Source organism: Macroventuria anomochaeta, assembly GCF_010093625.1.
Source record: "Macroventuria anomochaeta strain CBS 525.71 unplaced genomic scaffold BU25scaffold_51, whole genome shotgun sequence".
In the NCBI taxonomy this organism is placed as follows: Eukaryota; Fungi; Ascomycota; class Dothideomycetes; order Pleosporales; family Didymellaceae; genus Macroventuria; species Macroventuria anomochaeta.
This window is the reverse complement of record NW_022985412.1, coordinates 35,410-62,979: the sequence shown is the minus strand read 5'-3', so window position 1 is coordinate 62,979 and position 27,570 is coordinate 35,410. Positions and strand designations below refer to the sequence as shown.

The window sequence follows — 27,570 nt, the reverse complement described above, 5'->3', positions numbered from 1 at the left end:
TCTGTGATGGCTCCCAGGCACAGAGAGGAGTCACAAAATTAATAATCATCTGCCTTGTAGGCATTAGGTGTCTCTCAGTGAGCTCTCTGATGTACTGTAGAACCTCTGCCTCGTCGTGTGGGTGGAGTAGTCGTTGTTTGAGCGCCTGGTCTTTTTTTGACGCGCTTTTGCCCTTCAGTTGACGCGTCAACGTTGAGCGCACTACACCATGTTTTTTAGCTAACTTTGTATATGAAAGTCCTTCAACCTGACCTGCTGCACCTGCCTCTGCAAGGGCATCCTTCACCGGCATTGTGGCGTTGAGCTATTGTGGTTGCAAATAGTGAGGTTGAGCAGCCAAGGCGCGCGTTGCGAGAACATGCGCGTTGCGCGCACAGACACGGTATCGGCGTCGCTGACCGCATTTGGCAGAAAGCGATCACGGTACGCGCGGACTGCGTGTCGCGCCTATACTTAACATTAGGAACTACAGCGGCTTGTTAACGTATAAGTGTCCGGTTACACCTGGAATTAGAAGACAACTTTCTAGATAGCTGCATCCTAGGGGGAAATCTCTGCCATGCTGCAGCCGATGTTTGTCTTCACGATGTGTCGGATTTTACGCCTCATCACGCGCAGTCGCCCTATAAATAATAGTCTTTCCTCGACTGCCTGCTGCACCATTATCGATCACTAGACGAAAAGCCCAATCGTATAATCAACAATGACTTTCAACTCTTTGTCTGTAGCAGTCGCACTCGCGGTGCTGACATGCCTCTACATTTGGCGATGTGCACGCTCTCCTCTATCGTCAATTTCTGGCCCAATAGCCACAAATTTTGTGTCTCTCCGCTTATCGCGAATGAACTCTATGGTCAAGGTCTCTATATATTAAATTCTCTTCATCTCAAATACGGTCCAGTTGTCCGGATTGCTCCTGGCGAAGTCTGCTTCACATCGTACGATGCGCTCAAAAAGATCTACGGCTCACAAGGGAGCGGATTTGATGAGACGGAGTTCTACGATCTCCTCACAGTGTTTGGCCTAAGGTAAGAGGCTCTCAAAAGTCAATGCTGTGTGCAAGTCTGACCCAGCCGTTGTGTAGGACCATGTTCTCTACAATCGGAAAAGTCGATGTACGTAACTCCATTTTACATGGTTGACCTTGATCACAATGATAGAAAGCATGCGAGACGCAGGCGACTTCTTTCAGACCGTTACGCTAATAGCAATATTGTCAACCCATCGTCTCTCAATGGTATTCGAATCAATGCGACTTCCTTCATCGAGCGTTCCGGAACCTCGGCAAACGCTAGTGTTGACGTTTATGTAAGTATCGAAGCCTGCAAATGAAGGCAGGAAAACGTAATATAGATCATGTGCTAACAAGTCCAGCTACTGCTTCACTCATATGCTTGCGATTGCGCAACTCATCACATTTTCCACTCATACGGAATTGACAGTCTGCACAATGAAGAGGACCAGAGGTCTATGCATCAAATGAAGTTCCCACTTTTGCATGTAAGGATTGAAGCGATAAGTTTTTCCATCCACGCCAACTTGAATGAATGGGGTTGACATGCTGAGACTGAGCTGAAGTGATAGGGTGGAACGATGGTGTTCTGATGTACCGAATCGCGCGACGAAGCAAGCAATTCAGATGAATTGCGAACAGCAACATCATGATCGGCCAAAACTCTGCGCTGCTGCTTATGAGCAAGATCATCTGCCGTGAATCTGCTTACCACCTCTTTTTTGCCCGTTGCAAAAAGTCATATTGACATTACAAACTCAGCAAGCGCTGCTCAAGTTGGTTTGTACGTGATCAGATTACTGATTTGGAGGAATGGCAACGCAGTTGTGTGCACGCAAGCGACTGCAGAGATTGTAAGAGCCTATTCGCTCGATTCAAGCCGTTGCAGCATGATCAATGGTGGCGACAAATTTGTGATGAGGTTTCCAGTATCAAGGCAGATTGGGAGCTGTGTGGCTTCGCGCGAGCCTTTGCTGCGCTGGCGAAACGCATTACAGTCGCGATAGACGCTCATTGCTACCAGCGCCCATGCTATGATGTAGCACTGTAGGCGAACTCTGAGTCTTGGTATATGATGTGCTACACATTTAGGCGCGTACGTGACGCGTCAGGCCCGCAATGAGAGACTTGCAGCGAGTGTAGTTACAGAAGTAGGGGCGTCTTGGTCATTTTAGCAAGCGGCAAACGCGCTGCCGCGCAATCAGGTTGGAGGTATTGTTCACGATGATGTCTTGGTGTTGAGTTCGTGCCCCACCATTCCCACCATGGCCTTATCGCGCCCTCGTCTGCACCTTCCCTCTCTGGCTTCCAACCCCTCCTTGTCACCTCCGCGCATCTCTCCATGGCAAAGTGGCAGCGGGCAGCTCCGCCAACGGCGCATGCATCGGATGATACTAGTCTGAACAATGCCTGCTCGTATCTTACACCCTAAACATCCCTGTCTTCGTTGCTTGCACCTCATATAATCCCTGGAGTACGCCTCGATTGCACGCGACACCAGCAGCCCAGCATGGCGGACATCAACTCTAGCCAGGCAGTTGCACAGGATGACCTTATCATTCCAGTATGCGTAAATGCCTTATACTTTTGTTTTCTCTAACCTTGGCAGCTCATCGACTTTGGCTCCTTCCTCTCGGGAGACGCTGCAGCCAAGAAGGCCACCGCCCAAGCCGTCCTCGAAGGCTTTCAGAACACTGGCTTCATCTACCTCAAGAACCACGGCATATCGCCCTCGACCGTCTCGAATGCCTTCTCACACAGCTCCAAGTTCTTCGCGCGGCCGCAGGAACAGAAGGATGCCATGGCATGGTACTCGGCAGCAGCAAATCGCGGGTATGTGGCTCAAGGACGCGAGAAGCTCGTCCCGTTAGACGAGACTGGAACAGAGGAGGAGTTGCGCAAGACAGTGCCAGATCTTAAGGAGTCGCTGGAGATTGGGCGAGACGATCAGCCAGAGACACCAAACATGTGGCCCAGCGGAGATGAGGCAGCGAAGGAATTCAAGCAGGAGATGCTGAGCTTCTTCGAGACGTGTAAGGGTCTGCACATGCAGGTCATGCAAGCCATTGCACTGGGCATGGGTATTGAGGAGAGCTGGTTTGATAGGTTCACGGACGCTGGAGACAACACATTGCGCTTGCTGCACTACCCTGGTGTGTCCAAGTCGGTCTTCAAGAGGAATGATGGACAGCTGCAGGTGCGTGCTGGTGAGCACAGTGATTACGGTAGGTTTCTTAGTATGACCAAACCGAGAACGTGCTCATTCAATTCAGGCTCCATTACTCTACTCTTCCAAGACAAGCGTGGTGGTCTACAAGTTCGCTCCCCCAAAGGCACGTTTGTCGATGCCAAACCCATCGAAGGCACGATTGTCGTCAACGCAGGCGATCTGCTTGCGCAATGGTCCAACGACACCATCAAGTCGACAAAACACCGTGTCGTCGAGCCACCATCCCAACCTGAGGATGATGGCAAGGACAGCTACCCACCACGATACTCGATAGCATATTTCTGCAACCCCAACTACGAGCGCATGATCAAGGCAATACCAGGGACATATGAGGAAGCAGGGAGAAAGTACCAGGATGTGCAAAGTGGAGAGTACATTATTGGGAGATTGACGGCGACGTACTGAACGCCAGTGGTATACAAGAATTACATTCTGGATGAGGCCTGCCAGCCCCCAGCGAAATCAGCCTCCATGTTAACAATTTGTCCCTGTTACGAACAATGCGCTTCACAGGAGCCTACATATCCATCCCAAGGATGTAACGGCATTGACATGCGTAGAAGGAGACTACATTCGTCCTCGACACTCTTAATGAGCTCAGCCTTTCGACGCTGGAGTCCTTCAAGCCGTCACTCAACACCTAAGGCCTTGCGACAGCTGCACTTGCTTGCTTCGAGTAGTTTCAAACAAACGATACAGTTCTAATACTTTGTGTCGAGGGCTCCAGACTGCTCAATACCCAGATCAACCTAAGCAATCTCACTGCAAGAGGTCAATCACGGCATGCCACGGTCCGTTGCTGATGACATACAGTACAGCCTCACGCCCCTCGACGTGCGCACGCTTGCGGGTAGGCGACACGATGGCGCCTTCGGCACTGCTATTGGTAGTGAGGTTGTCCTTATCGGCGGCGACCTTGGACGCAATGGAACCCCTGAGTTGCAGGAGTACACGAGACCGCTCATCCTGGATGTTGATCTTCCCCATCAGCTCAGTGATTTGCTTCTACCTAGCCTCGACTCAGCACCCTTCTTGACGAGCTCTCCATCTCTCCCAGCAATGGTATCCGCGTACTCGGCGATGAGATTGTCATGCTCAAGGTTCTCCATGGTCTGCTCCGAGATGGTGACGTCCTTCTGAGTACCCGCATGAAGGGCAGCGTCAAGCTTGACTTGCAGCATCCTGCTTTTATCTTTCTCGGTCTGAAGCTGCCTCGCCAACTGGGACATGTCCTTATGCGCCACTTTGATGGCCTCGGAGTGCTCGAAGGTTTGTAGGGCTGCAATGGTGGCAGCATTGCGTGACATAAGGAAAACATCTTTGGCGGTAAGACCAGGAAAGGTGTTAGCGAAGCGACTAAATGGAGCGCCCTCGACGGGTTGCACGAGCTGGTACCAGCGGGATAAGGTCTCAGGGTCGGTGTCCAGGATGACGTCGAGGGCAGCTAGGTCATCGACTGGCGAAGTTATAGTAGCCATTTTGTTTGCGGTGTCGATGTGAGATACTGGAGATGGAGATCAGGATGCTTGGACAGTGGGACAAGAGATTGAAGATGTAGGAGTGGTGGCGGTGGAGGGGCACCAAGATCCATCTCAGACCACGTTGCGGCGGCCGTTGCGAAGTGAAAGGACACCAGCAACTGCACTACGAACGCCCGCCTTGCCCCATCTCATTGCGCGTACCTACATTTGCACCTAGGACTACGCTCTTCTGTCGCCGTTGTCAACTGCTGCGCTTCTAGGGTCACATTGGCATCAGGCCTTCCAAGTGCCAACGACGCGTCTACGATATGTCACGATATAGGCTCAGGTGGACATCGCTGACACTGACTGCTAGCTTTGTGACGAGAGAATAGGGAGACTCGAGGGTGTTATCCATGCGTTGCAGGCAGCAGCCCACCAGAAGGCTCGCACAATGACCTCTCTGCAAGGCATGAATCAGCGGCTCATCGCTGAAAAGACCTTGTTCGCGAACAATGCGCAAACGTTGAAACCCGACAACAAGGAACTAACCAAGCAATTAGCCGAGTCATACACGGAGGCGCAAGCACTCAAGCAAAGCATTAAGACGATCACAGACAAGGCTGAGGTCACCGAAACTCTCGATGAACGACCACAACCTAAAGCAAAGTAAGTTACGCTTCGCCCAAGAGTACGCACCAGTACTAACCGCACGACAGTTGTACGCCGAAGCGTCCTTCGGTTCTATGCATTCATTGCTACACACGAAGCAAAGCTTGCGACCGTGGTAGTCTATGTAGAAATTGCGCAAGGGTGAGCAGTCCAGCATTTCCAAATCCATCTCACGGGCTCAGTAGTTGATGTTCTTCAGGCCGAACGCACCTGTCAACGAGCTGTTTGCGATAATTTTCCGACTGGCAGTTGCTTGCGAAGTGTTTGCATACGGGTGCATCAAAAGTCCCATTTGATAGAAAAATGCGAGAAACGAACACTATTCTCTTTTAGCAGCACACGGTATCATGCTTAGACAAGCAGATAGATCATCGTGAACCCAACAACGACCTGCAATGCAGTGCCAATACTCTTCCCACTCACCGCACCATTCCGCTCCAGCGGCCCAGCATCATAACTACCATTCCCAGCCGTGACGTTATACATCCCAACCCCATCTTCCAGTTTGAAGCTGTCGACTCCACCATCTACACTGTCCAGTGGCGCTACAAGCGCCATCTGGCTCCAGCTGAACACTGTATTGCGCCCACCAAACACAAAAACCTCGAATCGTCCCGCGAACTTTTCGTTAACCCATACGCGACTACCATTGTAGATGTCCGTCTCGATGCGCAGTCGCACTGGGAGCGTGATGGGAACTGGTTCGTGGGTCGAGGTTGACACATTCGTCCAGATGCGACCGGGGTGGCCGGGGTCGTAGTCGTCGTAGGAGACGTTGCGGAGGGGATAGGGGAAGCCGTCTGCGGTGGTGAAGACGAGTGTCGAGACGGAAGAGTTGGTAGTTGCGTCCGTAATGACCTTGCTGATAGCCAATGAAGTATCGGCCCCTTTGATCGCAAATGAGGATGAGACGTTCAAGCTCAGTGTGTATGGTGGACCGAAAGAGCCTTTGCCGAAAGTCTGAGCCATCTGTCCATCTCGCTGGTTCCAAGAGATGACTGGCCTGTTGACCTGCGAAGTGGAACGCAAAGATACAGGTCGCCTGTCGAGGTTCTGCCCTGGTGCGTTGGATGCCAGGAATCGGATGGTTGCGTTTGTGTTCTCAGTTGTGATCTTCACCCCCCGTTTGCCGGCCCAGGCACGTGCTGCCATGATTGGGATGCCTTCGCGCATGGCGTAGTATGCTTCGAGTTGTGTAGTCGCATCAGGTCCATTGTCGTTCCAGGCAGCGAGTATCGCGCCCTTGTTGCCGCTGGCTCCAGGCTCGAGCTGCTCTGTTGTGTTGACGCGGTTGAAGAGCGATGGGTCCCATTGCCAGCCAAGAACGTCTGCGAAGTTCAGGGTTCTGCTGGCGTTGTAGAATTGCGGGTACGGTGCAGGAAGGATAGGTGTGTGGTCGTTCTTCAAGCTCATGTACGCCCACCAGTCTTCCGAGTTAACCAGACTGTATCCATCGTTCTGTAGTTGAATGGGATCGGATTGTCCATATTGCCAGTGCTGAACGATGATACCCTTGGAGATGGTGAGGTTGTCTGATGGCTCGTGGGTGCCCCAGATTCTGATTCGTTTACCAGCCGTCGAATTGACGAAGTCGGACATCTCATTCACAAAGTTAATGTAATCATCTGCAAGCTCAGAATCGTACTCATCAGCACCGATATGCACCTCCTTGGTCTTGAACCAGGGCAGAAACTCGCTCCAGATGGCCTTCACTGTGGGAATTGCATCAGGGTGGGTCAGGTTTAGGAGGTCCTTCTTCGCAAGCGCGAGCTCCGGCTTCCATTTCGTGATGGCAAGAGCGTGTCCAGGTGCCTCGATCTCTGGTATGACCGTCACTCCTCGTTGCGCGCAATGGCTCTGAAAGCCTTCAAATTGGGCGCGGGAGAGTGTCTCGTTCTTCCGTTCAATGATGCCCAGGAGTTCCGTGTTCTGCTCTGGGTAGAGCGAGAAGTGCGAGAAGACCTTGTTCCATGTCTCGTTGTGACCTCTGTTCAGAGGTGCGTTATCGCTGCTGTGATAATGGAACTCTGAGATCTTAAAGAAGGATGCATAGGTGCACAACTCCTTGAGAAACTCCGTTGTGTACCACTTTCGACCCGCATCGAGCATGTAGCCGCGTGTCGCATATGCTGGCGCATCGACTGTGCGACCTGCCGGCAAAGAAGATCCATTCGCGATCAGCGCTTGTTGGATGAGCGTTCTCGTACCCCAAAACATGCCACGGGCGCCTTTTCCGCCGATGTAAACAGTACTGTTGGTGATCTCGATCTCATAGCCCTCCTCAGTCGTAGCACCGTTTTCATAGGTGACCTCACCATCAGGTCCTCTGAATGGTCCTAACAAGATTCCAGATGCGTTCTCAGGAAATTGGTCGACTCGTTGAAGCGTCCAATTTGCGGTGGTCCAGGATGAGAGGTCTTGACGGAACGTTTCCGCGAATTGGAATGCAGTGGGTGGTATGAGAGTGAGACCTTCGGTATCTGAAGTATCTGCGAATGAGTTTTCGATATAGATGGTTTTGGACGCATTGCGAATTCCAAATCCACTAAAGCCATCCAATAAGGTGTTAGTGTTTGTCCATTGTACTGGTGGTAATGGCTGCAGAGCAACAGCAGTACCAGCAAATACTGCGAATGTCCGTATTATCATGCTGAGGGAAGGCTGAGGAAGGCGGAAACTTCGCGAAATCGCACGGCAGCTTTGTATTACTTATTAGGCGCGCGGTGCAGTCCCAAGGATCGCTGACGACCGTTATCATTCGATGCGTCCCCGCATGTCAGCCCCACTGTTCTCGGAGTAACATCCGCCCAAACCTAGGCAATGACATGCGAGGCACACTTGAACATAAGATCAAAAGCTCGCCCGGAATTCATCGACGTAACTTCGCAAGTGGAGGCTGCGAGGCGGACGGCAAGCGACGCGCACGGCTTTCAGGACCCAGCTGATGTTCAGGTCCCGGCTTTGCTCTCATGCCTTAACAGGTTGTTCATCCAGCACATCAAGGAATATGAACTTCCATGAGCCAACAGGCCTTTGGTGATTGAGATGAAATGACACTTCGTGTGAATGGCCTTGATGTATTGAAATGAGAGCGCCCAAACAGGAAAGGGCAATATCGACGCTAAGAATAAGAATGGACTAGCGTGTCTGTGCAGAAAAGCTCAGACGTGCCGAACAACATCATGAGTTTGCAGCATCATGTATCAATAGAACGCACTTGCATTTGCCGGAGTCTTTCGTTTCGTTTCGTTTCCCGTGATGGATCGCCATCAGCGCATCGTAGCGCAAGTAGCCTCCAAGGTGAAAGACTACTTTACACGCAAGGAGCCTTTCCGGATATCACATGGGTCAACCAACTCCACGCGTCCGAACCTCAAGAAGCGCGTCGTCGACATCAGTGGGTTGAGAAATGTCATTGAAGTTGATAAAAAGACGCGTACGGCTCTTGTAGAGCCTAATGTACCCATGGATCGACTCGTCGAAGCCACTTTGCCACACGGATTGGTACCGCCAGTCGTCATGGAGTTCCCTGGTATCACTGTAGGAGGAGGCTATGCAGGGACTGCGGGCGAAAGCAGTAGTTTCAAGTTTGGGTTCTTCGACAGGACGATCAATGAGGTTGAGATGGTCATGGCAGACGGTGCAGTCGTCAAAGCATCGGAGAAGGAGAACGCAGATTTGTTCCGTGGAGCTGCTGGTGCAGTGGGCACATTGGGAGTTACCACACTGGTCAACCTTCGACTCATCGAGGCGAAGAAGTACGTAAAGACGACCTACTACCCAACCAGGAGCATAGCACAAGCTGTTAAAGAAGTTCGCGAGTATACCGAGGGCGCAAAAGGGGAAAAGAACGACTATGTGGACGGCATTCTCTTTTCCAAGGATCATGGCGCCATTGTGACTGGAGAAATGACAGACCACCTCCCACCCAACATCAAACCGCAAACATTCTCTCATGCTCTGGATCCCTGGTTCTATCTACATGTTGAAGAGGCCACGCGCACTTCTAATGAGCCCATTGTTGAGTACATTCCACTAGCCGAGTACATGTTTCGATACGATCGTGGTGGCTTCTGGGTTGGACGATCTGCTTTCAGCTACATGGGCTTTCCCTTCAACAAGTTTACCCGTTGGTTTTTGGACGACTTCTTGCACACACGCATGCTGTACCGCGCCCTGCACGCCAGTGGGATTGCGACGCGCTACATCGTACAAGACATGGCTCTTCCCTACCCTAACGCCGAGAAGTTCATCGGCTACACCGACAAGGAGTTCAATATCTGGCCAATCTGGCTTTGCCCACTGAAGCAGAGCGAGCAGCCGACCATGCACCCGCATACTAAGGGTGAGCTGAAGGACACACAGATGCTTAACATCGGTCTTTGGGGCTTTGGGCCTCAAGAACCTCAGGAGTACCTCAGCAAGAACCGCGCACTTGAGAAGACGCTAGGCGAGATGGGCGGTATGAAGTGGCTTTACGCGCACACCTACTATAGCAAAGACGAATTTTGGTCACAGTTTGATCGCCAATGGCACGAGGGTCTGCGGACGAAGTACAATGCTGGTGGACTCCCTGATGTGCACGACAAGGTGCATGTCGACATTCAGAAATACACAGACATGGTGCAGAAGGACTGGAGTATGCGACTGAAGAACGTATGGCCGCTAGGAGGTTTCTGGGGTATCTACAAGAGCATCCAGAGCAAGGACTACATGATCCACCGTAACTCGATATGGAAGTGGAAGCGATTAGGTGCTTCGAGGAGATGGTGGATGTGGTGGTAAACGTTTACATATGTAAGATTACAGGAAATGTGAAATTATCCAACGTCCTCCGCGGAGCATCCAGGCTGCAAGTGTCGGCGCGCTGCACGGTGAAGGGCGCCCGCGTGACTGTACAACAACAACCTCAGACAAACCCTCCACTGACCAACGCGCCGTTAGCCAGTCAGTTGTTATCGCACGCGATCTGCTGCACCACTACGACGTTCCATGGCCACAGTTGGCGCACCGATGGCACAGCCTTCTTTCGATCAGACCGATCTCAACGACATCTTCTTGCGCGCCTTCAAAGACTGCACCACGGGCATCATCAACAGCTTGTCAACCGACGCTAACGATCCTGCAACCGCAACAGCTGTACAAACGATCCTTGCGCAACTCAATTATGATTACAATCGCCTTGTCTACGTTATCGACATCATCCAAAGTCGTGTCTACCGAGACCCAGCATGGGGGGATGCTGCTGTCGCAGTGTACGATATGATCGCAACTTCCATCGATTCATACTTCTCGCACCCAAGTTTGCCTATAAGAGGTCCACTGCTCGTACAGCATCATCTGATGAAGGTTTTACAAGCACAATTCAGGTCGATGATGGCAGCAGATACATGGAGTTCTGGCTTGACCCTCTTCCTAGCACAACTCTGTCGAACTGAGGACAGCATCGGTAGATTAACTCCTGGTATTATGCTGCACATACTCTCGGGAATGGTCGAATCGAGCAGATTGTTCGGTGGGGATAACCTCGATCTGCTCTTTGAGATCATCAGCAGTGCTGGGCCGGTTTTGGATACTCAAGCGCTGGATGTTGTTAATAGCTTTGGCGAGAAGCTGCAGCTTCTACAGGAGCGTGTGAAAGACAGAGGAAATGTTTCGGTCATGGCTGTGTTTGGGTTGATGAGACTGAGGGAGCTGGGGTGGGGTTCAGAGACTATCAAAACTTCGTAACTGCGTGGTGTGTATGGATGAGTTGACAGCATTGAAGGCTCAGTACTGTTCGATGGATTTAAAGATTTGAGAATGACTTCAGGCCTAGAATGACCATCCAGGAGGTTCTCAGGCGTTTCAGGTGAAGGTGAAGTAAGAAACGCTCGTGCCTAGCTTGTACTAAGTCAGCTGCTGCCCTTCACCTGCTTTTCTTTTGAGGACCTCCTCGATCTTCCACTCTTCTTTAATACGCATACAAACATTGCCATGAAGGTCGAAATCGCGAAAATCACCACGGACGCCTCTAGCCCGGAGGTTTTCAAGTACGGCACGACACGGCTGATCGCAGCTCTCCCGGTCAGATCGGCGACGAGACTGCGGTCTCGGCCATATGTTACATCCTCATGTCGTCGGCACGGACGCGAAGAAGCTCAGCGCTCTCGTCGACATCATCTATGACAAGGAAGCGACCGCGGCGACTGCATTGCGACCTTGCTTGTCAAGCTATTTCAACATGTTCTACGCGAGATCAACGCCCTTTTCGGACAGCAGAGTTCCCATGTTATCAAGATGGGCTATCACTTGGCACTCTACTATGCGCTCGGCAGGTGCCAGACTGAGTACGAGGTGGCCATGCAATCCACTGTCTGGCCCAAAAAGCCATTCATCGTTACTGTCGGTCTATACAGCCCCAGTAGCGTCACCGAGAATATTATCCGACGAATGCTCACAGCCATGACCGAGTCCGAGAACCTCTTCAACGCTCAGAACTTTGAAGTGTTCGCATGGGAAATTATGGAGAGCGGCTCGAAGGCATTGGCACGAGCTGCGAACGAGTCGTTCAGCTGCCAGCTGATGGTCGCGGGCCTCGTGTTCAGAAGCCAGAACGGTTGGAGTCGAGACGGCTGGAGGAGCAGAGGGGCGATAGCCACTCCAGCTTGAAGAGGAAGCTGGCACCCGGATTGCGAATGCAGAGGTAACGCGAGCGTGGGCAAGATTGGCACGAAAGGCATAGATAGATGGATACTGGAAACGGACATAAGCGGACTGCTGGAGCCGCTAGGAGGTATTCAAAAGCTGGAATTAATTTACTGGGAAAGGTCGTGCAATCAATCTTTGCATCCAGGCCTGGAAGGACATGTCCTAAATATACTTGTGGCTCGATCGATCAGCTATTGTTGCCAGTGGCAATACCCCAGAAGTACGCTGCCCAAGCGCCCAGGATAAATAAAATGAGAACAACGAACAAAGTCAAACTGATCTTCCTGTTCCTCGTGCCAGCCTCGCCATTCTCAAACTGTACCCTGCGATCATTGATTGTCTCGCCCTTTGCCATGCGCTGCTTCTTAGTCCACTGCAGCAGTCTTAGATCCACAGTCCAGTAGCTGGCCGCAAGCAGCGCGGTACCAACAACGGCTGACCCTGCAGCAAGGAAGACGTAGCCCTTGACGACGTTATCGTACGAATTGTTGTCGCGATCTTGAATGACACCTGTAATGATGCGAACAAAGACGGACATGCTGTTGTTGACTGCAATCTTGACTGCGTAGCCCGAACCGAAGACTTCTTGGTACCACATCGTTGTGCGAATGGAGTCGATGATGACAGTGGGTCCGAAAGATGTTGCGACTGCATAGATACCGAATGAAGCAGCGGTGCCGCCGATTGTAGGGCCCCAAGCGGCCAGACACATAGACAGCAGCATGCCTACTCCGCAGACGACTATGAGCGTGATTCGGTTGCCGAGTAGATCAATGAAGACGCCGATGAGCGGCACGAGGAAGAAACCAAGGTACTGCGACATGGCTGAGTACCATCCTGCAGTGACTGCGTCAATCTTGAAACGCTGCTCGGCCAGCTCAGTGGCGTTCTGGTTGTAGATGTTGGCTGTACTGGTCTCGAAGAGCGAGAAGCATACGACACCCCAGAATGTCCAAGGCAGACGCAGCAGCTTGCCGAACTCGAACTTTTTGTTGTTTTCTGTAAGCTTCTCGCCAGTCGCCGGGTCGACCATACCAGAGTACGTCTTGTTGCACCATTTGATGAAGAACCAGAACACCAGGGTAACGACATTGGTGAAAAGATTCATGAACACAGCGGTCCAATACACCCAGCTGAAGTCGCCAGTTTTCTTCGCGATGACGTTGGCCGTAGCCTTCCCGACGAAAGAGCCAATCTTACCAATGCCGAGTTCAAGACCCAAGGTTGATGCAAAGCCGTCGGAAGGAGCGAACCAGGAACTGAAGACTTTGTACTGGGCGACTTGAGTAGCAATGTCACCTAAGGCCTGAACGATGACACCGAAGACCATGAACTTGTATGAGCGTACGGTGGTGGCTGCAGCAATAAAGATCGCACCCACACTGAAAATGGCGTTGCCCCAAAGCATAGCACTGGCACCACCGATCCTGTCAGTGACAATACCACTGACCAGAATCAAGGTTGTCTTTATGAAGTCCTCAGATGCTTCCAGGACTGCATACTGAGCGTTATTGATGTGCAATTGCTACTTCTGTCAGTTCCGTTCGGCGACTTCGCATTGTCGTATTCGCGTACCTTCTTCAGCGTACTTTTCATCGCACCAGTCACTCCGCTGCTCCAGTGAGAACCGAAGCCAATAGCCGTAACCAGCAAGATAGAGATGAGCTTCATCTTGACTGGTACGAGTGTACTTCGGCCTCCCTCGCTCCTGACTGATGACCCGCTACTGGCGACAGCCACATCCGGCCCTTTCTCAGCTGAGATCGAAGTCTGATGTTGACTCTCGACTGAGCCATTGTCGTGAGCGCGCTCCATAGAGAGACGCATGTTGAGGTTGGTCTTGGACAACGACGTCGGAAGGCAATTGATGAAAGGCAGAGATGGGGATCAGATAAGATGATGGACATGCTTTTGTCTTATGTGTGGGTGCCATAGCGTCTTGCTCGTGTTCCTTGAGTCGCAAAAGCAACATCCGGTCCACAAACACCCGACATCATTGTGTATGATCCACATCTCACGCGTGGCTTGTCTCGTGTACTAGGCTGGAGTGAGCTTAGCGCAGCTGTCGAGGTGTGGTTTCTACAAGTGCGTTGTCATATCAACCGTTCTTTTCCGCGGCATCTAGCTCTTGCTAACATGTAACATGTAGTCGGAGAGGGCAAAAGCCCTCACCATCCCTTGTGCTTTCATAGAACTCAACCTCCTATAACTAAACCCTTGCATTACTAGAGAAGCAGTAGCTCCTCTTGTCCTCTGTAGTCTCAGACTCACATAGGACGTTAAACCAATCAATCAATCAATCAACATGTAGTCGGAGCTGATCGAAAGCAGTCTAGTGTATCGGTGGTAAATTGAGCGGAAGAGTTTTTATCGGATCATCTTATCTGATCCTAGCTCCGACCAGCACTTGGCAACAGCAACTTCGCAGCTTCGGACCGATCAAGGTTTTCCGTGGTAGTCACCGCTCTCGGAGCGTTGGTAGAGAGCACTAATACAAACGGACTGTACACATTGTTGCAGGATCCTCGTTCGATTGGCCGCTGTTTGTGATGGGTGCTATTGAACAGATGATCACATGACTAGACCAGCCTCTTGCTCGCATTTGAGCAATTCAGACCTGTTTTAGTGCTTCAGAAGCTGCCTCGTCTCTCAGTAGTTACGTTGGACGTCGCAAGCAAGGCTTCGTGTTGCAATGTCTTAGAGCTAGCCGCAGACACCTTCAGATGGCGCACTGGCAATTCGCACGTGGGGGATAGTGAAGTCGTTTGTATTGCTACAGAGCTTCCACAAGTCGTAGAATACGAGCCGGACTGAAGTCTTGGCTGAATCGCCTAGTACCAGTCACCTCCGATCTCATTTGCCTTGACCTTCTTAGGGTTCATTGTTACAATCCTCTGACCAGGTGTCGTGTCAGTGAAAGCACTTTCGAACACACCACTGATAGCTCTTCTGCCAATCTCCTGGAAGCTGTCGTACTCTTCGTTCTCGCCGGTGATAGCTGCCCACTCCCTGTCGACAGGACTTCTTCCAGGTCCAACGTCGCTCCATCTTGTCACCACAAGAGCCTGCTTGAACCGCTCCGCTCCATTGCTCTTCACAGTCTTATCTTCTACCATCTTCAGCTCGAATAAATATTCCGTAGGGCACTCCGGACAGCGGCGCATAGGTCTGCATTTCTGGCAGGTAGGCACATTGCCAACAGCCTTCTTGGGAGCCAGGCGGTCTTTGATTCCGTTCACCATATTCACCTCCGCAACTGGGATGTGATCAAGCGCGCATTTCGGTACCGATGTAAGCACGCCGTTCTTCCAATGACTGCATACACTGAAATATGGTGTGTAATCGTCTCTGCTGAACAGTAGCATGCGCTTGGCCGCTATTGTCATGCCGCCTTCGACGTACGCTTGTGACTTGATGCGCATCAGGACGTGACCTTTGTCGGTGACGTGGTACTTGCTCTCATGCGACCAGGGAGAGTATGGGTCCTTCCAGCGGCGTGCGAGTGATTGATGTGAAACGCCGTACTCAGGCCCAAATGCCCAGTGTCGCCTTGCTAATTGCACAAAAGCAAACGGCAACGTGCGACCCTCGCTGATGCGGATCCTCGGAGGCGGAAGAAGATTGTTTGTGAAGTTGGGGCACTCGAACAATGGGTTGAGCACATTGTGAGGCTTGAGTGTCTCGAATCCTGGCTGTATCCGAAGATGCCATTGGGCGCAAGGGAAGCAGAACAGATGGCGGGGTAGCTTGTGGTCCATCGCAAGTAGGAAATTGAGGCGATCAGGGCGGTTGACAGGGTCCAATAGCAATTTGTACGGTTGGCGACCCAGGCGAGTGAACATAGTGCGGCATGTCGACGAAAGATGAGCAACATCCAACGGCGACAGATACTCCGCTACATGCAGCCAGATTTCGGGAGATACCCCGCCTAACATAGCTATTCCATCAGGTTTGGTGGGGTCATAGAAGACTTCTTTGACATGGGGGTTTACTTCGTCAACAGAGTCGAGAGCCTCATTATATGTGAAGGCGTGCATCATGTCAGTAAGGTCTTTGCGCTCACCAGTGTCCTTGTCAAGGATGTCATCCTGGCGAGTTGGCGCTCGATGAGCCTTGCTTAGTTTCGTAGGGGGAGGTCGGGATGGTAATCTCTGGTGCTTGTTCTCCGCGCGTTCGTGGTAAATCTGTGGCAGCGAGCCCGTCCTCGCAGAGTTGGTAGTAGTTGTTTGGTACAAAGGAGCAGCATATTGTTGTAATCCCTCTGAGTTACGGCGATATTCGGCATCTGATTGCAGATACACCGGAATGGCACTTGATCCAGACCTGATTGCCGTGTATGGGTCGTCACGAAAGACGTGTGGCGGGTAGCCTGTGGTATCCTCATATGTTGGCGAGGTCGCATGTCGCCTGGCCCGTTCTCCACTGTGCTGACTGGAGAAGCTGCCAGAGTCCTGACGCCGTGGATCCGCTGTAATGGTGGAACCAGCATTTCGCGACATATCCATCCGTGACCCTTTCTTTGACAGCTTCTTACGTGTCCATGGCTCTTTTGGGGTACTTGATCGCATTCCAAACATGGCACGGAAGCCGCTTTTCTTTGGGGTGGCGTCTACCATGGTAGTTAAGTGTTTGTCGCACGCGACCGTCACGATTTGGTGTATGATATGTAGGGCTTGGATAAAGCCTATACCATGAGTCCAGCTATTGCGAATAGTGATACCGAAATGTAGATGTTGGAGTAGAGATGCACGTTGATGGGTGACAAAATCGCTCAACTTGGAACGATGATCGTCATCGTCGAGTTAGTGCGGTTACGGGACGCTTCGGCAAGAGTTCCCCATGTCCGCGGTCATCCGTGGAATTTACATCAAAAGCTCTAAGATGCGTGTCGTCATCATGCAGCAATGTGTATAGGAGCAACAGATAATACGGGCCGTCACAGCGTTGGGGAGGGTGAATGTCGTCTTTGAGGCGTGGAGACGCGTGCCTTTCGCGTTTATGCCAAGAGCACTAAGCCTCATTTGATGAGGTCACCCACAGCCCCACATTACCTCTCATCTCATCTCATCTCTGATCAACTTCATCTTGCCTGAAAGCAAACATACGTTCTACCTGCCTTGTGTCTGTAGCACACCCACGAAGTCCACATATGTCTGATACGCACTGGACATCCTCGAAGCTTCGATTCATCGTTGAACTGTTCCCTGCGCGTCGAGTGAGCGAAAGCGAAGATCTGTGTCCAGTCAGTCACAATCATCGTGCGCATGTCAGGAGCATCAACTGACCCGTTACTACCACCGTCCTGGTGCATGGGGCTTTCATAGAATGCTTTGTACAGCCCAGCCAGATGCCCCATACTCTTCTGTACTGCTTCACTATGCTAATCAATCTCTGATATTTATGTTGCACTCTTTCCTCTCTATGATTTTGTCCTTAGGCTTGAGAAGGCTTTTGTAGGTATTGCGCTGTGCTTTCAACTTTGCGACTTCGGCGCTCCTTTGTCTTACCGTTTCTTCAAGATACCAAACGTGGTCCGGAAGCTGCGTCAATACGTCCGGCGGCGACAGTTGAAGAAGTTCTTCCAGTTGCTGCGGGGTAGCGGAAGTCGAATCATCTGCACTATCGTTGCTGACTGAAAGTGGAGGCTCTAATGTGTCGTCGGCAGCTTTGAGGGCGGGATTTGAAACCGTCATGGTTAGTCGATTGTTGGGAAAGAAAATCCGCTATGATGTGCAAAAAACGCGCAAACAATGAGAGAAGCTAATCTTTGTGCACGTGGCAGTTCAGAACGGTTTCGTGATTGTCTCAAGTTGTGTCCTTTGAGCCACCTTCACTTTCATTCTACAGTACTAAGACTAAAGTTTGGTCGCATGAGCACAGGCCTCACCCCAACACCGTGATTGCATCAGCAACAACCCAACTTCCCACCCCATCTACACACCCAATATGAGAGCTTTTGGTGCTAAGATTTCTGCCGATCGATTGCCTGGTGGTGAATTATCAGAGCGTCAACGCGATTTTGCTATTACTGCTCTAGAGAATGGTGCGCAGACCAATGAAGTTGCTAAGACTCTCTGCTGCTCGCGTCGGACAATCCAGAGAACCGTCTCACGTTACAACGAGCTCAACACCAACGCCAGCAGACCTCGCAGTGGTCGCCCAGCTAGTCTAACGCGTCGCCAGCGTCGTCTCCTCCTTCGCATTGCCAGAAGATCTCCCAAAATCCAATACCGTACACTACTAGAGGAGGCTGGCCTGTGGCCTGACAGCAACCTACACCCTCTAGTCTCTAAGAAGACAGTCTATCGCACGCTCTTCTCACTAGACCTACGCAACTTCAGATCAAAGCGGAGGCCTAAGATCAACCGGGCCACAGCTCTACTCAGGCTCAGGTTTGCACGTGAGCACTCACATCTCAACTGGAAGCGGGTAGTAGTGAAGTTCAGTGATGAGTGCAGCGTTGCAAGAGGTTCTGGTGCCAACCAGGAGTGGAGTTTTCAGTACCCAGATGAGAAATATGATCACAATAAGGTGACAGAGAAGGAGTCTTCTCGTGCTAGGCAGCAGATGGTGTGGGCAAGCATATGGGTGACTAGGGGGGGTAGGGTTAGGCGTAGTCCTCTGGTCATCATGGAACGGGATACTACCTCACAACGCAGAGGCTATACTGCCGACTCATACATCTCAACTCTCAGTGATGGACTCCAACCTCACTATAACCCTATGGATATATTCATGCACGATAACGCACCTATCCACAAGGCCAAAAAGACAAGGATTTGGTTAGAGACTCATGGGGTATGGACTATGGATTTCCCACCATACTCACCTGACCTCAATCCAATCGAGCACATGTGGTGGGCTCTCAAACGGAAGCTCCATGAGCTTCACCCTGAATTTGATACACTCGGGGATACCCAGGAGGAGTGGGATTGCTTTTGTGAAGGGTTAAGAGAGGCGTGGTGGGCCATACCTGATACTCTGATCAAGAAGCTTATCTACTCAATGCCACGACGACTCAGTGCCTGTATGCGTGCACAGGGGTATCAGACTAAATATTGAGATCATGCGCAATCCAGCGCTTTAATCAGATTCAAATTTCACCGTGTGGTTGTTGAGATAATAGTGTGTGAACATTCACTCAAAAGTAGTTGTGGTGGTCCAAGTGCATCGGGCGACAAGACTTTTGTCCTCCGACTGTAGCAATCGTTGCCGACAATGCCGAGCTGTGCCACCTATCCACCTGATCACATAATCCCACGCTTGCTGACTGCTGTTTTTGCCCGTTTGTGTGATTCCTACTTTCTTCTCTTTCATCTTCATCATCATCCACCTTTTTTCGACACGCAGAACAATTCAACATTGCATCCGGGGCACTGCTCGTTCTGGTGACCCTACGGGGCCAGACGTCCATCTCAGAATCCAACAGTCACTTATTTCCTGCACAAGACCGAATCAGATCATGACAACACCGAAAGTTCACTTCTCACGACGATTCGCTACCATCAGCCTTGTGTTGACCGTGAGTGCGATTGCGAATGGTTAGGCGCGGCCTTTTGGGTGCGGCTACTCGTAAGTATCATCATTTGCAACCGGCCAGTTTCACTCGTAGGTTCTACTGGCGCCTAGACCTTATCGTCGATACTTTAGTCACTGTGCCTGGCCTTGAAGAAGGGAAGACATATTTACGCTGCTCGGTGACTGCCTCCGGACGGTTGTTCCAGACGTTTACTTTCACTTACCACCTCCAGCCCTCCGCTGCGTCGGTACTTTCGGTCAGCATATGCTCGATAGTCGTTTATAATCAATACGGCCGATGCCCTTCTTCCTTCCCTCCTTCATTCGAACTTCTTCGTGAGCTGCGACTTTCGAGCTCCACCCGACCCCTATGTCCTCCGCGCACGCCCTTTTCATAAGGATGGCATCGAGATTTCAGACTACCAGGACAATTTGATACCGGGTTTCTTTGCACGCCCTTCTTACATGGCGGCTGAGCCTGGACTGAGCGAACTGAGATTCTCCCTACGTCCACCGGGCGCAGACAATCTCGACCAGCTCGCCCATAGTTCACAGTCTTCAGGTCAATGCTGTTGCCTATTTTCGTGAAGTGTCTGCGAAGAGTTCGATCTTATTTTGGGAATGACCCAAGGTCATATGGAGCCTTGAAGCTTTCGGTCCACCCACAATTCACGTCGAGCGTTCGATGACCACTTCGGGGTTCCTGGTTACCTGGCACGTGAATTTCGTACAATTCTCGCTTGTGAGCCTCCTCTTAGATGCCCTGGTCTTGTGCCGGAGCTTGAAGAAGAGATATGCGGCATTACTTTGTCATCGTGCCTACAAGAACTACGCACCAAAGCTATTAGTACCGTTCCCGCCAACCTCCCCCACCAAGATGAAGTCCTTCACAATCGCATTCACACTCCTCAGAATAACCTTTTCCGCCTCCGTACACGTCTCGAAGACATCCCAAAGGTAGCACTTCGCAGGCTCCTCGTCCAAATGCAGCACCGACTCAGTCCATGCCGAGCTCGATCCGCAGCTGGAGTAGTCGGCAGCAGCTACCTCACCAGTAGGGACATCCTTATTGAACATGACACGGTTGAAGATCTGGTATGCAGTCTCGGGCTGATAGTACGGCACCTCATGACCCGCTTGAAAGACTCGCGCAAATGACAAGTTGCCATGCTGTCGCACAAAACCACCCACATTCGACGAATTTGTCTGAATGTCTGCGTATCCCGCCTTTTTGAAGTCGGCAGACCCTAGCGCAAGACCGATGGCTTCACCACCGAGCCAGTTGCACTGGTAGTCGCGATCACCGTACACAAGCGATACTTTGACGCCCTTCTCAAGGAGGTTGCTGAGTTTCTTGAGCCCGTTCCCAAGGACGAAGTCGCCTGTTGCGTTGAAGCCGACTGCGACTGGAAATGACAGGCCAGTCCAGTTGAGTGGTACACCGAGAGCTTGTTGAATATCGGCGTCGTTCAGGTAGCCGGCAGCCCACTTGGGAGGGAGAGTCTCAGGAAGGTTGGGTGCGGCGATGTCGAACTTGTTCTGCTGTGATGTTGTCAACAAACACCTGGATCAGGATCGGGGGGGTTTCACTCACGCCTGACTTGTCGAAGTCATCGTGTAGGTTCGAGAAACAGTACAAGAAAGCATCAAGACAAGCTTTGTTGACATCTGGTTGATTTCCCAAGCCTCTGGGGTCCTTCGCTTCTGCCAATGTTCTGCACTCTGCCGTGAGGTTTTTGCACTGTGGTGAGGCTGCAAGAGCCGACTCGTACTGCGTCTCATTGATGAACTGCAAGCCGTAGGTGTTGTTGTAAGCAAACTCCGGGTAGTAGTCGATCTGTGTATCGATGTCGATACAGGCATTGACGAGACCAATGGTATCGATATGAAGCTCTATTGCAGAACCTTTGAGACTTCCTCCAGCGATAAGGCTGTTTTGCTGTTCGAAGTAGTCCGCGTAGATGGGGTTGTAGTGGCCCGCGTAAGATTCGCCCCAGATGCTGAAGCGGTTGTCCTTCGACTTGTATCCGGGGAATTCCTGCATCCAAGTTTGCATGAAGTCATAGATGAATGGCGCAGCTGCTACCGTTGTATTTGGAGTGCTGCAGAAGTTCTGAGATGGGAACGTTCCGGTCAAGAAGGTGAGGTTTGTCTCTGGTACGCCGGTCTGAGAGAAGTTCGCTGGCTTGTACGCAAAGGGAGACGAAACCACGTCAAGTGTTCCGTTGACCAATCTGTCATATGAGTATCCGACTTGCAGTGGCTGATCGATGTATACCATGTTCACTTTGTCGTTCCATGACCACGGATTAAGCTTTGTTGTCTTAGAGTCTTCAAGGACGATGCAAGGACCGTTCTCGCCAACAGCAGCCTGGCTCGATGGTACCCCAGGGCCTCCCTGGAGCCAGATGGAGAGCGGAGCATTCTCTGCGTCGTGTCGAGCCTGGAAGAACCAGAAGTATATGTGGCTCTCGTAATTGCGATTCTTCGCTAGGTCAATCGGGAGGTTCACAAAGCCACTGTAGCCTGTGACACCTTCAGTTGTCTCGCATATGCTAGTCTGAGGGTCATTAGTACTGCTTCAATAGTACACTTTGGTACGACCTACCTTCTTGTAGGAGATCGACACACCAGGAAACTTCGTTGACTGTACGATCGTAACATGTTCTGGTTTCGGAGGGAAGGCCGCCGATGCGGCAAGTGCGAAGGGGCTCAGGGCTACGAGGGATCGCAGAATAAACATGTTCATCGGCATTTTGGATTTCTAAGCAGATAGGTCTATATTAGTAACGTTGGACCTATTGAATATGAATGAAGAGGCTGGATGTCAAACAACGCCTTCCGCCGCCATATTTAAGCTTCTTCGTGCCAAAGGCATGTCGTCGTTGCTTGAGCGCGGGAGCGTGGCTGGATAAACGCAGCGACAAGGTGTTTGCGTGCGATACACGACGGTTCGAAGCATGTTACTGGCCCTGTACATGGTCCAATACCGGATAATCATGCAAGCTTCGACTAGAGGCGTGAAAGAGCGGGAGGCTAGTTGGAAAAGCGGAGGCCTGCCGCGACCTGGCCGACCGTGCGTATCAACACCGACCGTGTCGCAGCTGCTTGAGACCTGATCGGGACTACACCATGCTGCCGTGTCTAGAGAGTTCCTCTTGGATGGAAACTTGAATCTTGCACGCGAAGGAGAACAGCGTTGTTGAAGGATGGCGCATCAGTGGGGCGGAGGATGTTTGAACGTTGTCGATCATTTCAACTGCGGCCTCGCTTCCCCGCATCTGCGCCTTCCTTCTCGCCAACCAAACACCTATCATCAATTATGTGGCGCATGGTGTTTCCTCGGTCGCAGTATGACCGGCCGGTGTTATCTTGACCGGTGATACAGCCAAGATGCAATACCGACCGACGACTCATCGCAGGCTTCGACCCATCTTGCGACCACCGCCTGGGAATGAGTCAGCCTTGTCAGCCTCCACGCGCACTACTCAGCGAAGCTGCACACAAATCACAATGATCGACTCTACATGCGAAGAGCGTAGAGGCAAAACCATCGAATATGACATTAAAGAAATCAAGACAGCTGTGCCTCCATCACTCCTTCCGTATCTGCAGCGCACACCCTCAGACCCCCGTCCTGTGGTAATCATGACATGCGGCCTTGCAGGTAATTCCCAAAAAGACATGCACACCGTGTACTAAGCCAACCATATCAGGGACCGGCAAGACCACGCTCGTGAAGTCCATACTCAAGCACCATCCCCACTTCACAAGGGTATCGAGCGACGCCATCCTCTTCGATGCTCACGGAATTTATGGCATTGACTATGCGGCATCTTTGTCCTTGTACAACCAGTATCAGGATGAAGTCGATGTAGTTTATCTCGAGACTTTCCGCAGACTCCTGGCTGAAGAGAAAGATATCATTCTCGAGCGGTCATTCTACGCGAAGGAAGATCGAGACGAGTTCCATGGGATAGCGGTAGACGGCGGCGCCAGAGTCGTGCTCGTGTTTCTGCGAGCGAAAGACAAGGAGCTGCTGTGGGAAAGGATCTGTAAGAGAAGTAGGGCGGAGAAGACAGCTGACAATGCACTGGACATTAGCAGGGAGACGTTCGAGATGTACTGGAGCGGCTTTGAGGATCCGGACAACGAGGGCGAAATTGTGATTGAGGTTGTCTAGAGGGTGTCCGCTATAGTAGTGATGAGAGGTTTACGACCGACCATTGCTTCTGAGGTGCTGCAACGGTTCTGGTGATCAACTGCTCCATCATCGCCTGAGACAAGATCAACACTCAATGATGCTTCTCATAACTCGGTGCTGGTTCGTATGCTGGCAACTGCTCTTTGAGAGCACGTGTTTCCTGAGCAGGCTGTATCGATGCTGCTTGGTTTGCGCTCGCAGAGGCAGCCGGTGGTGTCTCGTCCTAGCCGTCGTACATCGCAGACGACTCGGCAAAGGTCTCATAAGGCAGTGACACTAAGGTCTCTTGGACGCAGTCCCCATCCACCACTCATACGGTACATTAGCCGTAGCTCATAGGTCCTGAAGTTTGGAAAGATGGTCGGCAATAACTTTGTTTCGCTAAGTTCTGCGAGATGTAAACCATGGCTCATTACTTTGTTCCTCGCAATGAAGACTTTGCCAATGATCTCTTTCTCCGTGCTCTCGATGATATCACGGTCACCGGTCGCTCCCCTGTACGGAACTCAAATTGTGAGGATTGATGTAAGCTTGACGCGTATCTGTCGAACATAAACAGTAGGTATCTCAGGAATCTCGTGTGAGCGGCCGAGATGGTAGAAGGCGAAGGAAATTGGGATGCCGCTTCCTACAACCAGTAGGTATGGACGATGAGCCGTGATCTTCCATATTGCCTCATGTATTGCGTGCTGATATTTCGATAACGTCGACCACTTGAGCGTTGCCAGAGCACCCGGATTGTGTTCATTCTTGGGGTTCAAGTGATGACCCTTGAGGCAGAACTCGGGATGTTTGGGGCGCTCAACCAGGACAGCAGAAGTTTCCGAGGTGGCTATCGGCTGAAAAGGCAGCATCAACGTGATGATCTCGTCCGGCGACCAGTCCACTTTCTTGTGGGCAAGAACTTCGAAATACTGTATGTTGCTTTCGCCATACTCCATATGTTGGAAGTGGTTGACCTTCTGCATGCTCAAACTCAGGCCTCGGTTTATACATATCGCTTGGCGCCTTCGTCACTTCGTTCGGACATGTGAATGCGAACAGTGATTCCACTTTGCCACTTCTTCCAATACTGTTCAGGATTACGTAACTCTCCTTGGACGCCTTGGAAATGGATAGGCATCATTCAACCTAGAAGAGTTCAAGAGTACTTCTATAAGTGTGTTTGTGTTCGTGAGATGTCCCTAGTAAGAGCGCCATCCTGCATAGCCCTTGAACGCGATCCTTTCTGAATCCGAATTTAACAGTACCGGACATGACAGCGCAATGGAAGGTCTACAAACCCCTGAAAATTCCGTAAAGTACTTGGATTTCCTCAATGAATTCCTCAGGGTTTGTAATGAGGCACATGCAGATGTATGTGTACCTGCTTCGATCTGAGAACGAACTCTGGACGCGAGACCGGCATACTTGATCGACGTCCATCAAGACTGCATTGTCGACATCAAGGAGTGCATTTGCAGGACTTTAACGATTGATGGATGGAACTGAGGTTCCACGCAACAGCAAGCTTAGCCCCATAGTCATCTCGAAAGGCTCTGCTATGGCGCAGGACCTCCAAGCTTCAATGTAGTGGAAGATTTACTCACGCAAACGTATCTTCTATGGCTACGATACAACCGAGTATGAGCCCCGATTGCTCTCACGGATGGGCAGAAAAGCTTCGAATTGTGACCTTGCAGTAGCCTTTGGTCATAAAGCAATTAAATCAGGGAACATGGAATACAATTTTAATTGCGAGTTCTACAATATGCTATGGGTTGAACACAGGGATGGAATGGTGTCACGGTTTAGACTATGTGAGGAGAAGCCGACTATATACTGGCCCTGGAAGTTGCTACCCCAGAACAGTATATACCAGGGTAATAGGGTCTCAACCAAGACCACAACATATTTAAACACACAGAATAGTGAAATACAACCTCAGTTCAATCCTGCAATTCTTCCCACATGCGTACGGATCACTCACAATCCACCGCAACAGTTATGAGCCCGGTTGCATCCTAGGATTGTTCTCACCCGTTACCGCGTCCACCACAACGCACCTGTTACCGCATCCACCACAATGCACCCAATACCGCGTCCACCCACAACGCATCTGTTACTGCGTTTACCCACGATGCATCCTGCCTGAATCCACTCATACACAACTACAGCCTCTGCAATGTCTACTGAGTCTGACCCCACTGTCACATGAGTCACCATCATACTTGACAAGCCAGAAAATTGGTTCAATTGGTTATTCATCCGTCAAGACATTGCAGATCGCCACAATCTCTGGCAATACGTCAATCCTGACGTAGCAAAGGAGGATCTCCCTGAGTTGACAGAGTCCCCTAAGCCTCAACTTACTGACTACAAGGCGAGAGCTACAAAGCTCTCGGACCTGGGCACTGACGATTGAGAGTCCTACCGTTGGGAATGTGATCAATGGCAGCGCTGTCGCTCTGAGTACCGTACCCAGAAGAAGGCTTTGGCTGATCTGAAGTCGGATATCAGCAAGACAATTGCTGTACGCCACATACACCTAATCAAGGATCTTAAGACACCATACGATCGACTGGTTGCTCTCAAGAAGTTCCTTTGTCCAACAGACGCAACTTGCCGCCGTGAGCTTGCGGATAAGTACAACGCACTCAAGACTGCCCCACGAGCTGCAAAGAAGGTTGAACAATGGTTGTCTGACTGGGTATACATAACAGCTCAAGGCAAGGCCGTCGGACTACCAGAGACTGAGAGCAATCGACCACAGGAAGATTTCCTGATTGCCTGCAAGGCACTCGATCAAGAGTACGCCACATCCTGCCTACGTGAGATCTTCAAGCATGAAGCACGAGGCACCACCACTGAGATCTCATCCCTGGAGACATACGTTGCTGAGATGACTACCTACCTACGCTGTACGAAGCCTCACTCTACTGGCCTAGCAGTCACTGCCGCGGAGCTCGGTGTTGCATCTCCAATTGAGCCTCAAACAACACGCAATCAAGGTCAACGTGACAGTGTACGACAGACACCTACCTGCGTCTGCGGGAAACAGCATTGGTACACTGACTGTTTTATCCTCAATACTTGCCACCCAGGGCATCCAACGACATATCAGCCTGCTGCTGAAGAGGTACGCAAGGTTGAGGCAGCGCGGAAAGACCCTAAGATCAATGCACAAATCAAGACAGCTATTGACAGGTGGACAGCTCGTCAACCACAGAACGCTGGGATGTTACGAATTGACAACGGCAGGCCACCTGCTGACAGCAGCACGTTCGTGGTAACAACTGCTCCATCACTCATGGACCTTGACTCTCACAACGTCCAAAACAATGGCCACAACGGTCACGATGGCCACGACGACAGTGATGCTATTGCGATTGACGCTTGCACTGAGCCTCTGGGAGCTCTCACAACACTGGCTGTTGACGACACCGACCAGACTGAGCTGCTCAACCAATGGATCGTTGACCCAGGATCCAACACACATGTCATCAATACAGAAGTCTGGCACGGCTGGAAGAGGACAAACAACAATCCAGAACGTCGTTCTATCAACGCTGGCAATAGCCGTATTCTCATTACAGCATGGGGTACAATGGAGCTTGTCGCGCGCACACCATATGGTCTACAGGCGCTCGAGCTGACACACGTCGCATACGTCGAAGGCTTTCTCACAAGCGTCCTAGGTCTTGCACGCTGTCGTACAGAGTCAATTCACTTTGACTCTGGCCGCGACGTCCTGTATATGCACAAGTCTTCAAACATTATCGCGCAACTCGATTACAATGGAGGA

At 51.2% G+C, this 27,570-nt stretch overlaps 15 protein-coding genes across 15 annotated transcripts; 9 read left to right on the top strand and 6 right to left on the bottom strand.

Annotated features, from left to right (window-relative positions):
* BU25DRAFT_230614 (uncharacterized protein) lies at nucleotides 1-385 on the bottom strand (the record flags this gene model as incomplete). The annotated part of the gene is made up of 1 exon (XM_033701413.1): nucleotides 1-385. A coding segment is annotated over exon 1 (292 nt), but the record flags the coding sequence as incomplete, so codon positions are not given.
* A 365-nt stretch (nucleotides 386-750) lies between these two features.
* BU25DRAFT_426193 (uncharacterized protein) lies at nucleotides 751-1,365 on the top strand (the record flags this gene model as incomplete). Its single annotated transcript, XM_033708405.1, has 3 exons — nucleotides 751-1,028; nucleotides 1,161-1,308; nucleotides 1,354-1,365. The coding sequence occupies 3 exons, from the start codon at nucleotides 751-753 to the stop codon at nucleotides 1,363-1,365; spliced, it is 438 nt and encodes a 145-aa protein (XP_033555964.1).
* A 1,157-nt stretch (nucleotides 1,366-2,522) lies between these two features.
* BU25DRAFT_353621 (Clavaminate synthase-like protein) lies at nucleotides 2,523-3,647 on the top strand (the record flags this gene model as incomplete). The annotated part of the gene is made up of 3 exons (XM_033703465.1): nucleotides 2,523-2,576; nucleotides 2,622-3,237; nucleotides 3,286-3,647. The coding sequence occupies 3 exons, from the start codon at nucleotides 2,523-2,525 to the stop codon at nucleotides 3,645-3,647; spliced, it is 1,032 nt and encodes a 343-aa protein (XP_033555963.1).
* Nucleotides 3,648-3,991: 344 nt separating this feature from the next.
* Nucleotides 3,992-4,785, bottom strand: BU25DRAFT_495487 (uncharacterized protein; the record flags this gene model as incomplete). Its single annotated transcript, XM_033711857.1, has 3 exons — nucleotides 4,263-4,785; nucleotides 4,054-4,176; nucleotides 3,992-4,004 (listed from the first exon to the last, which is right to left on the bottom strand). The coding sequence occupies exons 1-3, from the start codon at nucleotides 4,718-4,720 to the stop codon at nucleotides 3,992-3,994; spliced, it is 594 nt and encodes a 197-aa protein (XP_033555962.1). The 5' UTR covers nucleotides 4,721-4,785.
* A 153-nt stretch (nucleotides 4,786-4,938) lies between these two features.
* BU25DRAFT_230592 (uncharacterized protein) lies at nucleotides 4,939-5,644 on the top strand. The gene is made up of 2 exons (XM_033701412.1): nucleotides 4,939-5,371; nucleotides 5,422-5,644. Exons 1-2 carry the CDS (start codon nucleotides 5,157-5,159, stop codon nucleotides 5,561-5,563), a joined length of 357 nt encoding a protein of 118 aa, XP_033555961.1. The 5' UTR covers nucleotides 4,939-5,156; the 3' UTR covers nucleotides 5,564-5,644.
* A 60-nt stretch (nucleotides 5,645-5,704) lies between these two features.
* BU25DRAFT_415784 (glycoside hydrolase family 20 protein) lies at nucleotides 5,705-8,045 on the bottom strand. Its single transcript, XM_033707617.1, has one exon. It carries the CDS (start codon nucleotides 8,021-8,023, stop codon nucleotides 5,726-5,728), a length of 2,298 nt encoding a protein of 765 aa, XP_033555960.1. The 5' UTR covers nucleotides 8,024-8,045; the 3' UTR covers nucleotides 5,705-5,725.
* A 543-nt stretch (nucleotides 8,046-8,588) lies between these two features.
* On the top strand, nucleotides 8,589-10,163 carry BU25DRAFT_415783 (24-dehydrocholesterol reductase-like protein precursor). Its single transcript, XM_033707616.1, has one exon. It carries the CDS (start codon nucleotides 8,633-8,635, stop codon nucleotides 10,157-10,159), a length of 1,527 nt encoding a protein of 508 aa, XP_033555959.1. The 5' UTR covers nucleotides 8,589-8,632; the 3' UTR covers nucleotides 10,160-10,163.
* Nucleotides 10,164-10,387: 224 nt separating this feature from the next.
* On the top strand, nucleotides 10,388-11,104 carry BU25DRAFT_353757 (uncharacterized protein; the record flags this gene model as incomplete). The annotated part of the gene is made up of 1 exon (XM_033703473.1): nucleotides 10,388-11,104. The coding sequence occupies one exon, from the start codon at nucleotides 10,388-10,390 to the stop codon at nucleotides 11,102-11,104; it is 717 nt and encodes a 238-aa protein (XP_033555958.1).
* Nucleotides 11,105-12,182: 1,078 nt separating this feature from the next.
* On the bottom strand, nucleotides 12,183-14,074 carry BU25DRAFT_415782 (MFS general substrate transporter). Its single transcript, XM_033707615.1, has 2 exons — nucleotides 13,640-14,074; nucleotides 12,183-13,589 (listed from the first exon to the last, which is right to left on the bottom strand). The coding sequence occupies exons 1-2, from the start codon at nucleotides 13,889-13,891 to the stop codon at nucleotides 12,252-12,254; spliced, it is 1,590 nt and encodes a 529-aa protein (XP_033555957.1). The 5' UTR covers nucleotides 13,892-14,074; the 3' UTR covers nucleotides 12,183-12,251.
* A 745-nt stretch (nucleotides 14,075-14,819) lies between these two features.
* On the bottom strand, nucleotides 14,820-16,833 carry BU25DRAFT_415781 (uncharacterized protein). Its single transcript, XM_033707614.1, has one exon. It carries the CDS (start codon nucleotides 16,678-16,680, stop codon nucleotides 14,896-14,898), a length of 1,785 nt encoding a protein of 594 aa, XP_033555956.1. The 5' UTR covers nucleotides 16,681-16,833; the 3' UTR covers nucleotides 14,820-14,895.
* A 2,506-nt stretch (nucleotides 16,834-19,339) lies between these two features.
* On the top strand, nucleotides 19,340-20,272 carry BU25DRAFT_415780 (uncharacterized protein). Its single transcript, XM_033707613.1, has one exon. It carries the CDS (start codon nucleotides 19,603-19,605, stop codon nucleotides 19,978-19,980), a length of 378 nt encoding a protein of 125 aa, XP_033555955.1. The 5' UTR covers nucleotides 19,340-19,602; the 3' UTR covers nucleotides 19,981-20,272.
* On the bottom strand, nucleotides 20,254-22,389 carry BU25DRAFT_415779 (alpha/beta-hydrolase). Its single transcript, XM_033707612.1, has 3 exons — nucleotides 22,191-22,389; nucleotides 21,177-22,142; nucleotides 20,254-21,124 (listed from the first exon to the last, which is right to left on the bottom strand). The coding sequence occupies exons 1-3, from the start codon at nucleotides 22,335-22,337 to the stop codon at nucleotides 20,411-20,413; spliced, it is 1,827 nt and encodes a 608-aa protein (XP_033555954.1). The 5' UTR covers nucleotides 22,338-22,389; the 3' UTR covers nucleotides 20,254-20,410.
* Nucleotides 22,390-23,095: 706 nt separating this feature from the next.
* Nucleotides 23,096-24,193, top strand: BU25DRAFT_443558 (P-loop containing nucleoside triphosphate hydrolase protein; the record flags this gene model as incomplete). The annotated part of the gene is made up of 2 exons (XM_033709367.1): nucleotides 23,096-23,249; nucleotides 23,299-24,193. 2 exons carry the CDS (start codon nucleotides 23,096-23,098, stop codon nucleotides 23,763-23,765), a joined length of 621 nt encoding a protein of 206 aa, XP_033555953.1. The 3' UTR covers nucleotides 23,766-24,193.
* Nucleotides 24,194-25,986: 1,793 nt separating this feature from the next.
* BU25DRAFT_353635 (uncharacterized protein) lies at nucleotides 25,987-26,190 on the top strand (the record flags this gene model as incomplete). The annotated part of the gene is made up of 1 exon (XM_033703466.1): nucleotides 25,987-26,190. A coding segment is annotated over one exon (204 nt), but the record flags the coding sequence as incomplete, so codon positions are not given.
* On the top strand, nucleotides 26,191-27,183 carry BU25DRAFT_314258 (uncharacterized protein; the record flags this gene model as incomplete). The annotated part of the gene is made up of 2 exons (XM_033702178.1): nucleotides 26,191-26,475; nucleotides 26,539-27,183. Coding segments are annotated over 2 exons (930 nt in total), but the record flags the coding sequence as incomplete, so codon positions are not given.
* Between the last annotated feature and the right edge of the window lie 387 nt (nucleotides 27,184-27,570).